This window comes from Chelonia mydas, chromosome 1 (genome assembly GCF_015237465.2).
Source record: "Chelonia mydas isolate rCheMyd1 chromosome 1, rCheMyd1.pri.v2, whole genome shotgun sequence".
In the NCBI taxonomy this organism is placed as follows: Eukaryota; Metazoa; Chordata; order Testudines; family Cheloniidae; genus Chelonia; species Chelonia mydas.
In genome coordinates, this window is record NC_057849.1 from 135,404,060 (window position 1) to 135,421,837 (window position 17,778).

Genomic DNA, 17,778 nt, shown 5'->3' on the forward strand with positions numbered 1-17,778 from the left:
AGCCGCGAACCTATGCCAGTTAGTGACCCCCACGACTCGTGTCTACGTTGCCTGGGGGACGGACATCAAGCTGAAAGGTGTAGGATTTGCAAGACGTTCCAGCCAAGGACAAGGAAAGAGAGACTTTCGCCTAAAGCAACTGTTGATGGAGGCCGCATTGCAGCCACCGGGCCCGGAGCACCCAACGCCGGCTCAGGCTTCATCGGTGCGTAATGCCCCAGAGCCGTCGGGAGACACGGCACCGGCGAAGCACTGTAAACTGTCAGCCCCGGAGCGCCAGGCTAGGCCCCAGCACCAATCGTCCTCCCTGGTGCGGTCCCCGGCGCAGCCTAAAGGAAGGCTTGGTCATTCCCCGCACAGGAGGGTGGCGCCTCCCAAGGCACAGACAAGAAGTTTTTGGAAAGCGTAGGGGACAATTTCCTGGTGCAAGTGCTAGACGAGCCAACTGGGGGGGAGCTTTTCTTGACCTGCTGCTCACAAACAGGGAAGAATTAGTGAGGGAAGCAAAAGTGGATGGGAATCTGGGAGGCAGTGACCATGAGTTGGTTGAGTTCAGGATCCTGCCACAGGGAAGAAAGGTAAGCAGCAGGATACGGACCCTGGACTTCAGGAAAGCAGACTTCGACTCCCTCAGGGAGCGGATGGGTAGGATCCCCTGGGGGACTAACATGAAGGGGAAAGGAGTCCAGGAGAGCTGGCTGTATTTCAAGGAATCCCTGTTGAGGTTACAGGGACAAACCATCCCGATGAGTCGAAAGAATAGTAAATATGGCAGGCGACCAGCTTGGCTTAACGGTGAAATCCTAGCGGATCTTAAACATAAAAAAGAAGCTTACAAGAAGTGGAAGGTTGGACATATGACCAGGGAAGAGTATAAAAATATTGCTCGGGCATGTAGGAATGAAATCAGGAGGGCCAAATCGCACCTGGAGCTGCAGCTAGCTACTCAGATGTCAAGAGTAACAAGAAGGGTTTCTTCAGGTATGTTGACAACAAGAAGAAAGCCAAGGAAAGTGTGGGCCCCTTACTGAAGGAGGGAGGCAACCTAGTGACAGAGAATGTGGAAAAAGCTAATGTGCTCAATGCTTTTTTTGCCTCTGTCTTCACTAACAAGGACAGCTCTCAGACTGCTGCGCTGGGCATCACAACATGGGGAGTAGATGGCCAGCCCTCAGTGGAGAAAGAGGTGGTTAGGGATTATTTAGAAAAGCTGGACGTGCACAAGTCCATGGGGCCGGACGAGTTGCATCCGAGAGTGCTAAAGGAATTGGCGGATGTGATTGCAGAGCCATTGGCCATTATCTTTGAAAACTCGTGGCGAACGGGGGAAGTCCCGGATGACTGGAAAAAGGCTAATGTAGTGCCAATGTTTAAAAAAGGGAAGAAGGAGGATCCTGGGAACTACAGGCCAGTCAGCCTCACCTCAGTCCCCGGAAAAATCATGGAGCAGGTCCTCAAGGAATCAATCCTGAAGCACTTACACGAGAGGAAAGTGTTCAGGAACAGTCAGCATGGATTCACCAAAGGTAGGTCATGCCTGTCTAATCTAATCGCCTTCTATGATGAGATTACTGATTCTGTGGATGAAGGGAAAGCAGTGGATGTATTGTTTCTTGACTTTAGCAAAGCTTTTGACACTGTCTTCCACAGTATTCTTGTCAGCAAGTTAAAGAAGTATGGGCTGGATGAATGCACTATAAGGTGGGTAGAAAGTTGGCTAGATTGTCGGGCTCAACGGCTAGTGATCAATGGCTCCACGTCTAGTTGGCAGCCGGTGTCAAGTGGAGTGCCCCAGGGGTTGGTCCTGGGGCCGGTTTTGTTCAATATCTTCATAAATGATCTGGAGGAAGGTGTGGATTGCACTCTCAACAAATTTGCAGATGATACTAAACTGGGAGGAGTGGTAGATACGCTGGAGGGCAGGGATAGGATACAGAGGGACCTAGACAAATTGGAGGATTGGGCCAAAAGAAACCTGATGAGGTTCTATAAGGATAAGTGCAGGGTCCTGCACTTAGGACGGAAGAACCCAATGCACAGCTACAGACTAGGGACCGAATGGCTAGGCAGCAGTTCTGCGGAAAAGGACCTAGGGGTTACAGTGGACGAGAAGCTAGATATGAGTCAGCAGTGTGCCCTTGTTGCCAAGAAGGCCAATGGCATTTTGGGATGTATAAGTAGGGGCATAGCAAGCAGATCGAGGGACGTGATCGTTCCCCTCTATTCGACATTGGTGAGGCCTCAGCTGGAGTACTGTGTCCAGTTTTGGGCCCCACACTACAAGAAGGACGTGGATAAATTGGAGAGAGTTCAGCGAAGGGCAACAAAAATGATTAGGGGTCTGGAGCACATGACTTATGAGGAGAGGCTGAGGGAACTGGGATTGTTTAGTCTGCAGAAGAGAAGAATGAGGGGGGATTTGATAGCTGCTTTCAACTACCTGAGAGGTGGTTCCAGAGAGGATGGTTCTAGACTATTCTCAGTGGTAGAAGAGGACAGGACAAGGAGTAATGGTCTCAAGTTGCAATGGGGGAGGTTTAGGTTGGATATTAGGAAAAACTTTTTCACTAGGAGGGTGGTGAAACACTGGAATGCATTACCTAGGGAGGTGGTAGAATCTCCTTCCTTGGAAGTTTTTAAGGTCAGGCTTGACAAAGCCCTGGCTGGGATGATTTGATTGGGGATTGGTCCTGCTTTGAGCAGGGGGTTGGACTAGATGACCTCCTGAGGTCCCTTCCAACCCTGATATTCTATGATTCTATGAAGAGCTGGAAGGCCACGGAACCGGCGCTGACACAGGCGGTCCCAGCGGCACAAGCCTCACCGAGCCCAGACTTAAGTGAACTCAATGCGGACGATGGGCTCAAGCGCATAACGGATCAGCCTTCTATGCCTGGCACCTTTGATGCCGCAAAGGACCCCATCGAGCTGTCAGCAGCGAGCCCCCTCCTGTATGGGGAGAACCCTCGAGCACCCATGCCTCAGGCGCCGTTGAGGGGTAAGCCGGCAATGGTGTGCCGCTCGAAGACATCATCCCGACTCCACTCCCGGAGTTGGTCCGGGTCAAGCTCCGACTCCGCAGACTCGCACTTGCCAGCGGCCCAGAAGGAGGTTGCGGCACCAGCAGCAGGTCAACACGAAGAAGCGCCAGAAAGGGCACACCACTCTCCGGCACCGCCCAGAGACTGGCAGTGGGAGTCGAGGCGGCCCTCACCAGAGGTCCCCCGCAGGAGGTCCTGGTTCAGGGAACACCAGCACCGGTCCAGATCCCGGTCCCAGGGGTACCGGTACCGCTCCCAGTCCCGCTCAGCCAGGAGCTGCTCGTTCTCCCGCCGGCGCAGATTGTTGGCACCACCATGGCCTTCGCGATCGGCGTTGCTGCAGTCTGGTGCCGGCTCCGGCCACTATAGCTACCCGCACCGGGGTCCGGACAGCAGGGACCCTCAGGGGAGCTGGCAACCTCAATGGGGGCCACCAGGCCATTGGCCCTTCTGGACCCCCTGGGCCTATCAGGAGCACCAAGGGGCCCCGTCCAGGACAAGTTACTCAGTGCAGCGGACCTGCTCCCCGCACCGACGCCAGACAGTGCCAGAGGCAACAGTATCCAGTCCTCCAGCATAGACCGGAGAGTCCGGCACTGAGCCCGGTGCTGTCCCATGGACTCCCACCCCGGCCTGAGCCAGGGGCCCTTACCACAGGAGATGGGGAGCAGGAGGACCAACAAGAGGGGGTCAAGCAGCAGCTAACCTCCTCATCTTCCCTCGATGAGCCGGTGGCGGGTACAGAGGTATCCGGCCCTCCACCAATAGACCATAGAGCCCACCAGGAACTGCTGCGCAGAGTAGCCCAAAATTTGGGGTTGCAGGCCGTGGAGACGGTTGAGCAGGAGGACCCCATGGGTGGACATTTTGAGCCCTGAAGGGCTGTCCAGAATAGCGCTCCCGCTCATTAAGACCGTTCAGTCTAACTATATGGCAGATCCCGGCCTCCAGCGCTCCAACGGCTAAAGGAGTGGAGTGTAAATACTTTGCCCCATCTAAGGGCTATGAGTTCCTATTCTGCCACCCAAGTCCATGCTCCCTAGTGCTTTCGGCAGTGAACGAAAGGGAGCGCCATGGACAGCAGGCCCTGGCCCCTAAGGCCAAGGAGGCGAAACGCCTGGACCTTTTTGGTAGAAAGGTGTACTCATCTGGGGGCCTTCAGGATGGCCTGCTGGTTAGCAATCCTCAACTGAACAGGCACAATTTCAACTCCTGGGCGGCGGTGGGGAAGTTTAAGGACAACCTCCCGCAAGGTTCCCAGCAGGAGTTCAAGGCCCTGGTGGACGAGGGCAAGGCAGTAGCCAAGACCTCTCTCCAGGCCTCCATGGATTCAGCAGACGCTGCAGCTAGAACAATCGTGTCAGGGGTGATCATGAAGTTCTCGGCTTGGCTCCAGGAGTCAGGCCTCCCCCCCCCCACCCCCCCCGAGGTCCAGAATACGCTCCAGGACCTCCCCTTCGAAGGGTCTGGGCTCTTCTCGGACTAGACAGACGCAAGGCTGCATAGCCTCAAGGACTCGCGGGCTACGCTCAAGTCGCTGGGTATGTGCACATCCCGGAGACCCAGAGGAAGCCCTTTAAGTTGCAGCCTCCCCCGCAACGCCAGTACCACCCTCGCCATAGGCATGAGCCTTACCGTAGGCGAGGCAGGGATAACAGGCGATGGCGCAACAATAACAATAATGCGCTGGGCCATGAACCAAGGCCAGCACAAACCCTAGCCGGGCACTAAGCCAGGCTTTTGAAGGTTCGCTTGAGGACAGCGTACCAGACCAGCCACCAGATCTGTCCCTTTGTTTCCTGAAGAGCCTGTCCCGTTTCTCCCGTGCATGGTCCACCATTACGTCAGACCGTTGGGTCTTACGCACGGTGCGGAACGGGTACTTGCTGCAGTTCGCCTCCCTTCCAACCCCCTTCCTTGTCCCTCTTCAGGGACCCGTCTCACGAGTATCTCCTAGAGGAGGAAGTCCGCTCGCTGCTACAGGCGGGGGCAGTAGAGGCGGTGCCTCGCGGCCTAAGGGGAAAAGGGTTCTACTCCCGGTACTTTCTCATCCCCAAGGCCAAAGGGGGCCTTCGCCGAATCCTAGACCTGCGCGGGCTCAACAAGTTTCTGGTCAAGGCCCGGTTCTGCATGGTTTCTCTGGGCACCATCATCCTTTCTCTGGATCTGGGGGACTGGTACGCCACCCTCAATATGAAGGACGAGTACTTTCATATCACCATTTTCCCAGCACACTGGCGGTTCCTACGCTTCACCGTGGGCCGAGAACATTATCAGTTTGCGGTTCTCCCATACCTCAACGACTGGCTCCTGGCGGGCCGATCCAAGGCGGAGGTGTGGGGCTATGTGGAGGTGGTCCTGAGATTGTTCCACGATCTGGGGCTCCCTGTCAACGTCCCCAAGTCCACACTCGTACCCAAGCAGAGAGTGGAATTCATAGGGGCGGTCCTGGATGCGGGGCAGGCCAGGGCAAGCCTTCCGGTATCCCGATTCCGGGCTATCCAACAAGCAGTGGCCTCCCTGTGCCAGTTTCCAACAATGGCCAGGTGCTGCCTGCGGCTGCTGGGCCATATAGCAGCATGCATGCACGTGGTCAGGTATGCCAGACTGAGACTCAGGACTTGGCAGGCGTGGCTCGCTCGGGTGTACCGCCCAGGCAGGGACCCCCTGGACTCGGTAGTGACAGCCCCAAGGGATGTGCTGGACTCCCTGCTGTTGTGGCAGTCCCAGCCTGTGGTTTGCAAAGACATCCCCTTTGCCGCCCCACTTCCGCACCTGATGCTGGTGACGGACGCGTCAGACCACGGATGGGGGGCTCACCTAGGGGACCTCATGATGCAGGGGTTGTGGTCCGGAGCACACACTCCATATCTATGTTAAGCAGCTCAGGGCGGTTCGTCTCGCCTGCCAGACCTTTCACGCCACTCTGAGTGGTCACAGCGTGACAGTTCTGACAGACAACACTACTGCCATGTTTTATAGAAACAAGCAGGGCGGGACTCGTTCCTCGCCACTCTGTCGCGAGGCTCTCCTCCTCTGGGACCTTTGCATAGCCCATGTGATTCACCTCGAAGCGTCCTATCTCCCGGGAGTGCGGAACAAGCTGGCGGACTCCCTCAGCAGGTGTTCCCATACTCCCACCCCCCAGTTCCTCCATGGAACCTTAACCTGGTCCTTTCTAAACTCATGGGACCCCCTTTCGAGCCCCTCGCTACCTGTTCTCTCCTCCTCCCTTTCCTGGAAGGTGGCATTTCTGGTTGCCGTTACTCAGCCAGAAGGGTTTCCGAACTGAGGCCCTCACCTCTAAGCCATCGTACACAGTATTTCACAAGGACAAGGTGCAGCTCCGGCCGCACCCCAAGTTCCTCCCTAAGGTGATGTCCCAATTCCATCTGGGCCAGGACATTTGTCTGCCGGTGTTCTTCCCAAAACCTCATACGGTCCCGAGTCACCGCAGCTTGCACACCTCGGATGTGCGTCGAGCGCTGGCGTTCTATTTGGAGCGCACCAAACCCTTTTGCAAGTCCACACAGCTGTTTGTGGCTGTGGCCAAGAGGTTAAAAGGCCTCCCGGTGTCGGCACAGCGGATTTCAATCTTGGATTACAAGCTGCATCCAGGTGTGCTATGAGCTCGCAGGTGATCCAGCCCCGGCGGTCACAGCCCACTCGACCAGGGCACAGGCGACTTCCACGGCGTTCCTGGCACAGGTCCCGATCCAGGAGATCTGCAGAGCAGCCACCTGGTCCTTGGTGCACACCTTCACGACCCACTATGCGGTCAACCAGCAGGTCAGAGAGGACACGGCATGGCAGTTGGCAGAGCGGTCCTCCAAGCAGTTGTTCCGTGACTCCTACCATCATTCAGAGGTAAGCTTGTAATTCACCTAATGTGGAATGGACGTGAACAAGCACTCGAAGAAAAAACGGTTACTTACTTTCTCGTAACTGTTCTTTGAGATGTGGTGTTCACATCCATTCCACCACCCACCCTCCTACCCCTCTGTCGGAGTCGCCGGCAAGAAGGAACTGGAGGGGGTAGGGCCGGTGGGGGTATATATGCAGGGCGCAGTGGCGCCACTCGAGGGGCCCGCCGGGAGCCGCTAAGGGAAAAGATTCCCGACACTCATGCATGCAGCATATGCACACCTACTGTGGAATGGATGTGAACAACACATCTCGAAGAACAATACTTACGAGAAAGTAAGTAACTAACTTTTTTTTAACTGGTCAGCAATATACTGGGCTGTGTGGTGATGCTCAGTTACACACTGGAATAAATAAAACACGGGCTGTGGGGTTATCACCATGAAGTTGATAACACTTTCACTGCGAATATTGTTCCATCCCTCCAGACACTAGAAGCCCATGAGGAGCTTGTGCAGTAAGAACACCAAACTCTTTTTCACATCCTCTGCTTTGGCGTTCAGAAGACTTCTGCAAGCCATTTCCTACTTGGCCCTTTGGATGCAACTTATGAAAATAAATTTAGTGTATAAGGATTTTCGATTATATGAAATTGGAGTATTGTTGGCATAATTACCACTAGCAAATGTATGGGTAAGTTTGTTTTTCTTGTAGTAGGACATTCTCTCCAAAAACCTCTTGATAATGATTTGATGAACATCTGAAGACTTTCCAGGAGTAGGAGTTTTTGATGCCGAAGCAGATAAAGTAACAAAATTCTTATTTGAAGATGAAGAAATGGAATTAGCATCATTTTCATTGCCACTTATATCCCTGCATTCATCAAAAGACACTAGGCTTCATGATACTACTGTCAAAGACAAAGTAGAAAAAGAGTACACAGAAGAAAACAAATTTTGATGTCGACCACTTAGTATTCTTTGCTGTTTGCCTGTAATAATCTTTTGACAGTAGCTGGACACATCACAAGATTCCTCAAGTGAGCGTTCTCCATTCTATCTACCTTTGTCTCATACTCAAGAGAACATAACTTGCACTTAGCTTTAACAGTGTTTCCATGTTCATGTCTAGTGTTTAAAAAAAAAAAAACATACAAATTATTTTGGCTTTCCTCAACTCTGCATAATTTATTATGTTACTGTTAATGTCTCACTACTTCTGGATTTCTGTCTCAGTTATGAAGTATCTCTTGAATTTTAATCAACCAGTAGCTATTCAGTCTTTCTAAGCGCTGCTGATTGGAAGATTCCATCCTGTCAAAATATTTTTGGGCATATTGTCCCCTCCCTCCCAGGACCTTTAAAGACTCCCAGATCACAGGAAGGTAGAGAGGGCAGGCGGCTCCTTCTTCCTACAGCAAACACACAGACTCATAAGCAGCAGGAAGGGGAGGGACTCTACAAAGATGTGATGTCACAAACCCCCATTAACATAGAACTTTCCATATTTCTCAGGAAGGTTTTGTTGGGGATAAGTGTGTGGGGGGAATTGATGGAGGGGGTGTTTGAGGGAGAGAAGTGGGGATTTATTTACATAGGCCTATAACAGGTTGTTTGTGTTGAGGATAGTGGGGTTAATAGGGAGCAGGTTTGATGGCTGTGCATCTTTTGTCTTTGTGTTCGGGGAGAAGGTTTAATGACTGAACCCTCCTTTCCCGTCTCCACCCCCTTCTGAATTTATTTCTGTAGGTTTGTCTTGGCAGTTTAGATTGACCAGGACCAGGGACCATGTTTTTTAGCTTGTTTAATGCGCTTTGTAGACCACAATGAACAATGATGGCCTGGAATACAAATAGATATATGTATAATGTTTGTTCTGGAAGATTACAGCCATTAAGATGATCAACTTTAAGTTAGTTCACCTTTTCCCCAGCAGATGGCATTAGCATGTAGTAAAGTGAGTACTCAAGACATTTCAGTAAGTTTGCTAACAGATGTCACCGTGTTGCAATAAAAAAGCTAGGCCACCACCTACATCTGCGCATTGTTGCTGGAATATCAGATGATATTTGACCATGGTTAAATAGTAGGCTGTCAATTGACCAGTCAGTAGATCAACTTGTTAAACCTAACATTCCTATTACAGTCCCATTGGTTAATGCAGTGGTTCTTAACCTTTATTGCAGCCTACACCCCTTTCGTTCTCAAAATATGTTCACGCACCCCTTATAAAAATCTTTGAAGTAGGTCAGTTCTTTAAACCTACATATATCATAACTACAGAATGAAAGAGAATTATGTATTTTAATTTCACAGTAAAATTAAGAATACATGAAAAATTACACTTTTTTAAGTTTACCGGCTCAGTGACCCTTCTGTTGTTGCTGTTGTTCAATGATGTTCGAGAAACAAGGAACTTTCGCACCCCCAGAAAGGGCATCTCGCACCCCCAGGGAGTGCGTGCACCCCAGGTTAAGAACCACTGGGTTAATGCATCTGAGGACCTTGTAGATGAAAGAATAGGAAAACTTATTCTGAATTACCAAAAACTTTCTTTTTCTGAGGTAAAAGGTACACTGATTCAATTCTCCCATCTTTGGAGAATTTCTTTGGTATGTAGGATTAAAAATCCTTGTTGGTTTATTCATCTTGGTTCTTGAGAGATGCTCTACAGAAGAAATTCACAACTTATTACTGTAACATATATAAATTTACTAGCAAGTTTCAGTCCACGGGGTGTTATCCTTAGCTGTGAAAGCTGTTTAAATTGGTAGGTTTTTCAGAGTGCCTCATATATCTGTGATTGATAGGTCTGGTTCTGCTTGCGTAGCTGCATGCAGGCTGAGAGGCTGTTGGTTAACTGTTCTATAGACCTTGTAACTCGGAGGAAATTTTTGGTAAATCAGAATAGGTTTTCTTAGTTTTATATTCCAAGACTGTCCATTCACACATTTGGGATTAACTTTTCCCCAGGACCAAAAAAAAAAAAACCCAAACAGTTGTTGTAATCTACACTCGTCTTAGTGAAATCTATAGACCTTCACCATTCACTTCTGAAGCTACTTAAAGTTCATTCAATCTTAGTTTAAGTTGTTCTGACTAGGTTGAAAAAGATGGCACACTCATCGCCATTTTCTTAATTATGCTCTCTAACTTTAGTTGGAGGAGAGCCGGAATGTTCAAAAGCAGATGAAGATACTGCAGAAGAAACAAGCACAGGTTGTGAAAGAGAAAGTCCACTTGCAGAGTGAGCATAGCAAGGCCATTCTAGCACGCAGCAAACTGGAATCTCTGTGCCGGGAGCTTCAGCGTCATAACAAGACTTTAAAGGTTAGTTTATTTGTATAAATTGTTTTAAGGTAAACCCTATTTCTGATTGCTATTTAAAATTCATACTTGCTGCTAGCTAGCTGATATTTGCACTGTTTCATGTCCAATACCCAGATCAATAGAGAATAACAACCCTTTTGAGTATTGGGATTGTGGGAATTGGTGTGTTTACATTAGTCAGTTTCCTTCTCAAACTGGTCCATGAATCATACTAGTTTAGACTGCTGTAGTGTCTAGTCTTGCCGTATTAGTTACTGAGAGCTGTGTTGTTGGCTGCTAGTAAAATAACATGAATGAAATCAAAACAGCGTAAAATGACAAAATATAAACAAAGCTTGAATTGGCAGGAGTAAGGGAAAGAGAGGTTGAGATTCCATTCATTTCCCTGTGTTGTTATTGTAGGGAATTGCTTCACCAAATAACTGTTTTGTTAACTTTAGGGTAGCTTTTAAATTGAAGTACAAAAACCTTGGTGAGGAGGTGAACACAAACCATTCAGTTTTCTATTTCAAATGTATCAATGCAGGATTTTTTTGCCTCCTGGATAATCGTTGCTGGCCTTACCAAACCATACTAACATCAGTTAAACTCTTTCTCAAGCCATAAAGACGAATGCTCTTCAAGCATACAATTATAAACCATATCCGTTTTAGATCAATTGAAAAGTAAAAACAAAACAACACGCTAGAGCTTCACTTGCCAATACCAAAATGTATAGAGCATGGTAGTAGACTGCTGAATGTATATTAAAATACCTACATTAAAACACCCAGCTAAAGCCAGAGTGGTTGCAAGACCAGGAACCAGCTTCCCTAAAGAAGCATCCTGATAGCACACTGAATTGGTAAGGATTTAATTGTCAGTTTGGGCAAAACTTTGGTTTTGGTTTTTGAACACACCAATGTTGTAGAAGTATTCAGACCTGAAGTATTTATTTTGACCCATCTCTATCTTAAAGATTGATTATACGGGCATATTATGTCACTTTTGACTTGCACACCATTAACAAATCCTTTTGGATAAAAGGAAGAAAACATGCAGCAAGCACGTGAAGAAGAGGAGAGACGTAAAGAAGCCACTGCACATTTCCAGATTACACTGAATGAAATTCAGGCCCAGCTGGAACAGCATGATATACACAATGCCAAGCTCCGCCAAGAAAATATTGAATTGGGGGAGAAGCTGAAGAAACTAATTGAACAGTATGCTTTACGGGAAGAGGTAATTTAAATTTATGCTTCCATACGTACTCAAATTAGTTTCCTTACTACTTTAAGTGGTGGCTTTCTAAAAACATTCTTCAGTAATTTAAGTGGTAAAATTGCATGGTATACTCTACATAAATAAAGGTAAATGCCTTTTTTAATTTCAGGCCTTCTTAACAAAAATTAGGTGGCTATTTGGCCAAAAATCTCTTCTTTCAATTCCCATCCCATTTCCATGGGGTTCTCTGGATCCCTAACAGAGCTCAAAGGATCTATTTTTCCAGACATTTCCACTGACATTAATGGCCTTATTATAATTGTGCTAAAATGTGTGGTGCATTGTCATTAGCAATTGTGCATTTTTCATTATATTATAAGGTAATGGTTCAATTTGAGTGGACAAAAAAGGCTGTTACATAAATTAAGTTGTCATGGGATAAGAAGGAAGATCCTTTCACGGATTGGGAACTGGTTAAAAGTCAGGGAACAAAGGGTAGGAATAAATGGTAAATTTTCAGAATGGAGAGGGGTAATTAGTGGTGTTCCCCAAGGGTCAGTCCTAGGACCAATCCTATTCAACTTATTCATAAATGATCTGGAGAAAGGGATAAACAGTGAGGTGGCAAAGTTTGCAGACGATACTAAACTACTCAAGATAGTTAAGACCAAAGCAGACTGTGAAGAACTTCAAAAAGATCTCACAAAACTAAGTGATTGGGCAACAAAATGGCGAATAGAAAAGGAGTACTTGTGGCACCTTAGACTAACAGATTTATTTGAGCATAAGCTTTCGTGAGCTACAGCTCACTTCATTGGATGCAAATGAAATTTATGTGGATAAATGTAAAGTAATGCACACTGGAAAAAATAACCCCAACTATACATACAATATGATGGGGGCTAATTTAGCTACAACTAATCGGGAAAGAGATCTTGGAGTCATCGTGGCTAGTTCTCTGAAGTCATCCACGCAGTGTGCAGCAGCAGTCAAAAAAGCAAACGGGATGTTAGGAATCATTTAAAAAGGGATAGGGAATAATACGGAGAATATCTTATTGCCCTTATATAAATCCACGGTACGCCCATATCTTGAATACTCCGTACAGATCTGGTTCCCTCATCTCAAAAAAGCTATACTGGCATTAGAAAAGGTACAGAGAAGGGCAACTAAAAATGATTATGGGTTTGGAATGGGTCCCATATGAGGGGAGATTAAAGAGGCTAGGACTTTTCAACTTGGAAAAGAGGAGACTAGGGGGGGGATATGATCGAGATATATAAAATCATGAGTGGTGTGAAGAAAGTGAATAAGGAAAAGTTATTTACTTGTTCCCATAATATAAGAACTAGGGGCCACCAAATGAAATTAATGGGTAGCAGGTTTAAAACAAATAAAAGGAAGTTCTTCTTCACACAGTGCACAGTCAACCTGTGGAACTCCTTGCCTGAGGAGGTTATGAAGGCTAGGACTATAACCGGGTTTAAAAGAGAACTAGATAAATTCATGGAGGTTAAGTCCATTAATGGCTGTTAGCCAGAATGGGTAAGGAATGGTGTCCCTAGCCTCTGTTTGTCAGAGGGTGGAGATGGATGGCAGGAGAGAGATCACTTAATCGTTACCTGTTAGGTTCACTTCCTCTGGGGCACCTGGTATTGGTCACTGTCGGCAGACAGGATACTGGACTGGATGGACCTTTGGTCTGATCCAGTATGGCCATTCTTATGCTCTAAAACAAGAGTAAAGGCCGTGGAACATGTTTAGGAAGGTCTTTTGTAGATGTATTTTGGGTTGTTGGCCTAGTCGTCATATGCAAACATGTTTAAATGAGTTCTTCTAAATTAGTTTATGGAAAAAGAGTATTTCATTGTTTTGAAACAATGTGCTACTGTTTTCTTGAACTTTTAAGGAGCCTGCTTTGTTTCCCAAGTGTGTGCTGGCCTCCTTTCCATTACCTTTGTTTTGTCCACTTAACTCCTGTTTTCTTGCATAACATCTGCTGAAATAGCACCCTATTTCTAAGATCTTTACAATTGAGACTTTAAAAAATGTAGTATGTTTTTTCAATTTTTATATATAAACAGTAATATTTAATTTATAAATGATATTTATTATAAACATTTCCTAACTTTGCTACAATTTAAAGTTCAGCTTTCCTCAAATTTCAGTGGTTATACATTAATTCTTCAAATGTAACTAGGTGTAGATATGTATTCAAGATAAATATTTTAATTGAGTTCTATGTTAGATTGATACTGAGGAAATCATATTCACTGATTAAGTACACAGTTGTCTGTTCGGAGTGTAGAAAAATAAAATCAAGGTTATTTATTAAACTACTTTTGCATTTTTGTTGTAAATAAAAGAAGTGAGAATGATTAAAATCAGTCACTTTCATAGAGTACTACAGCTTTCTTTGGTTCCCAACCAGCAGCTAAGGCACACAATTGTAGAATAAGTGTTCTCTGATTTTTTTTCATAGTGTGGATTGCTTTCTAATACTGAGGTTGTCATGAACCACTTCTCTCCCCTCTCATTCATGATCACATCCTGTGGCAACCAGAGCAATTGTTTATGTGGAAAAGAAATACTAGGAAGTTAATGTAATTTAGTGCTGTTTAACAGCTGGAAATGAGATGTGACCAGTCAGCTGTTTTTAGGCCACGGTTTGCAAACCTTTGCATTTACTTTCTGGTTTTTAAGATACACTTGGGTCATGTTTTCACACTTCTCTCATCAACTGTGAGAGGCAGAAACTTTTTTAAATGAAAGTTCAAATTCTCCTGTAATCACTTGACTCTGGAGGCTGGGGCTTAAAGAAAAATACCACATATATTGTGATCCAGTGGTCCGGCAACCCTGACCTTTGGATCACCAGGCCTGAATACTAAAACTGTTCAAAACTTTTTTTTTTCATTAAGAAAAATCTTTTATGTTGGCTTAACTGTGTACTGCTCATATTACACTGTCAGGTTTTACTTTTTCCTTAGCATATTGACAAAGTGTTCAAGCATAAAGAATTACAACAACAACTGGTGGATGCCAAACTTCAGCAAACCACACAACTTATAAAAGAAGCTGAGGAAAAACATCAGAGAGAGAGGGAGTTCGTAAGTTGCTTCTAAGCTTACTTTAAAAAACAAAAAACACAGCAACTGAAGGGGCAGCATATTTAGGGCTAAAATTTCTTTTCTACTAGATACTAAGATCCAAATGGTTTAAATTTAAAGGGATCTGAACTGTACCTGCAATATACATCTATATAGGTGCAAACAAATAATGTGCATGCAGCTGCAGTTTTTTTGCAAGAACCATTATCTGTTTGAGGGGGGTGTGTGTGTATGTGTTTGTGTATAGAAATGCATTCTCTGAACACAATTTAGGTACTTCTGTTAGGCTTGGAGATTATTCCACATAGTGCAACTTTTGCAGCACGCTTCCTTGTTCTTCTGATGCCTGAATTTGGTCAGCTATGCACTAAGAAGTGTGAGGTGGAAAGAGGGTGAAAGCAGAAATAATGTAAGCACCTTTAAGAGCACTTGCTGTTACCAGGAAGTGTGTGCCCAGTGTTTTCTGAGCATTTGAGAGAGTGTAAAACTAGGATTTTTAGCAGCTTGGCTGGAAACTACGTAACACTGAAGTCTTCAGTTGAACTCTTCAATTGAAAACGTGCCCTCCTGGTGATGAAATGGCTTTAGACATTATAGGCCTGATCCAAAGCCTTTTTAAAGTCCATTAGAGTCTTTGGATCAGGCCCTAAATATTCACCCCCCTCCACCCAAAGTAGTGACTTTGTTTCCGGAATTTGAACAAAATCTTAGAAGGTGTTGGAGAGAGGCCTATGTCTTTTGTTTGTTTTTATTATGTATTTATAGATAGGGTATAGAAAAAAAACTTGAAGTTTCAAAATTGGCGTGAATATAGTCTTCACTGAGAATGAGTACTTGTGTGATTTGGGATGGAGGGGTCAAAAAATCAAGTAACTTCTGGCCATGTTCACTAATCTTTGAAGACTGTGATTTAAAGATAGAGGATACCAAGCTGTTTTGGTGAAGAATTCTTGCTTAGATTTACAGGTGTGTAAGTATTTGAATCTTCTGTTTTCTAAAAGCTAAGACATACTGATAATCTCCTGATTTTAAATTAGACAAAGTAGATTTTTAAAAAGTTTAAATTTTAGCCAAGTCTGACACAAACTCTCCCACTTTGACATCACTACGCTTTCTCTCTTCAGCCTTGCTGCTTTACATACAGGAGTTGTTAATGTTACTGGCATAGTTTTGTTTCATATAAGACAAGTCATCGAAGTAGTCCAGTTCAGTCTTTGCAAATAACTTCTTTAACATAGGTGACAGGAGAACATCACAAGTGTGAAGCTAATTGTACTATATAATTTTTTTTCTACGCTTGGGCATTTATGTATTTTTGTAGTAGAATAGCTTTTTATTGTACTTCTGCATATCATTTAATACTTAAGGCATTTTACCAGAATGCAGACATAAACTGAATTTTCCCAACTGTTAGATTGTTTTCCGTATAATAAAATCAATTCCAGTATACCAGTAAACGGTTTTAAAATATCAGCTAAGAACTATTAGTTTGTGACAGAAAGGAGAACACCGTGAGTTGTTTAGGTTTCTTAAGTAATCTGGCACAATTTTTACCTGTTTTGTTCTTTAACAAATTAACTTTTTAACCATTTAATGCAAGAGTAGGCAAGAACATGTTCAACTGTATGAAGTTTCACTGTAAATCAAACTTTCTCATTTATATTACATTGTATCAAGCCATGGTTCTTCAAATGATTACATATATCTATTACACTAGGTGTATGCATGCCTTGTGAATGGATGCTGGAGAGTTTTCCCTACCAGTACCTACCCATAGGGGCAGCCATGCCAGTGCTATGGTGTCCCTCGTGTTCTGAGCTGAGGGTATAAAGGGCAGAGCTGCCCTGCCCGTTCTTTTGTTCCTACTTACTGTCCATGATTGAAGCATGCTGGCAGCTCATTCCTCCTGGGAACGTCCCTTTATAGCTAATAGTTTCCCAACTGTAGTTAACAGTAATACTCATTTTGGTCCTTTGAAACCCCTCTTCTTTTTTCTCTTCCTTATTGTCAGTATTCAGCTCCAGGCTCTGCTTGGTACCAGGGGAGACTGTGCCAAGGTCCCCTGGCTTCAAGCCTTGCTCTGGGTGTCGCACACCAATTCCTGTGAGTGATCCTCACTCTCGCTGTTTGAAGTGTTTAGGTGACAGGGTAAATAGTCTTCCAAGGCTTCAAGACCAGAACAATGAAGCAAAGAGAAGATTCTCTCTCATACATCCTCATGGGGGCTGCTCTTTGCCCAGCATCAGAATTTGACCGAGGGAGTTCCTTGACCACCCTTTCCACATGTGCTCCCCCAGCCATACCTGTGGACCGAGACGAGAAAATCTCCCTCACCCGGCTGTCCTCAAACAAATGCTCAGAGCATCCTAAGAGGACTGTTTTGTCTTTGTCAAATCCTCCATATAGAACGCCTTAGTTTCAAAGCTTAAGCCACTCTGGTACCGTAGGTAGAGCGTGCCCTTCAGCCCACCACTCCCCAGTACTGCAGTTTAGTGGCTCTTATAAAGTAGAGCTGTAGAACCATGTCCAGGACTGTCAATATTGGCTACTTTATTGGCGTATATAGTGGAACCATTGCCCCTGCTTGGAGCGGGGCAAAGACCTGTTTCAATACAGACCACTTCAGAGGCATATGAAGTTTGCAAAAGATCTGTTGACCCTCTCAGTATCACCCTCGCTGATCATCCAGATTGACAGTGTCCTTCCAGAGCCAACAAACATGGTGCACGCTTTGGGGTATGTTGTGATGCCTGTGATCTCAGGTCCTGTATTGTTTTTCTCAATGTCTGTTCCAAGACCATTGGTAATGGCTCCACGTCATAAAATGGTACCAATTGCTAGGAAGCCCTTTCAGGTCTGTTTCCCAGCTGCTTGTTTTCTATCAAGAACAAATGAGAGGGCATCCCGTAACAGTGCAGTGGCTTTCTAAGTGGATCACCAGCTGCGTTGCCCAGGACGCCCCCAGAGAAGCTGTCTGTGCATTCAACCAGAGCACACTAAGCCTCCACTGCATTTCTGGGAAATTGTCGCTTTGCAGATGTCTACAATAGGGACAAAGTTGTCTTTAGTCCACACATTTGCTAAACATTACACAGTTACTGTTGCATCAAGGAAATATGTGAATGGGAGGAAAAGAGTCCTGTAGTCCATCTTCTGATCAGACTCCTAGCCACACGTCCATTAAAAACAGCTTGGGAGTCATCTAGTGTGATGGACATGTGCAATCACTCA

General features: G+C 45.7%; 1 protein-coding gene across 2 annotated transcripts in view; it reads left to right on the forward strand.

Moving 5' to 3' along the window:
* The window catches only part of TXLNG (taxilin gamma), a 59,396-nt gene that overhangs the window by 34,234 nt on the left and 7,384 nt on the right, over positions 1–17,778 (forward strand). For both annotated transcript variants that reach the window (XM_037901016.2, XM_037901024.2), the window contains exons 4-6: positions 10,064–10,234; positions 11,261–11,455; positions 14,428–14,547. In XM_037901016.2, coding sequence (XP_037756944.1) covers positions 10,064–10,234; positions 11,261–11,455; positions 14,428–14,547 — 486 coding nt within the window. The remainder of the gene's footprint in view (positions 1–10,063; positions 10,235–11,260; positions 11,456–14,427; positions 14,548–17,778) is intronic.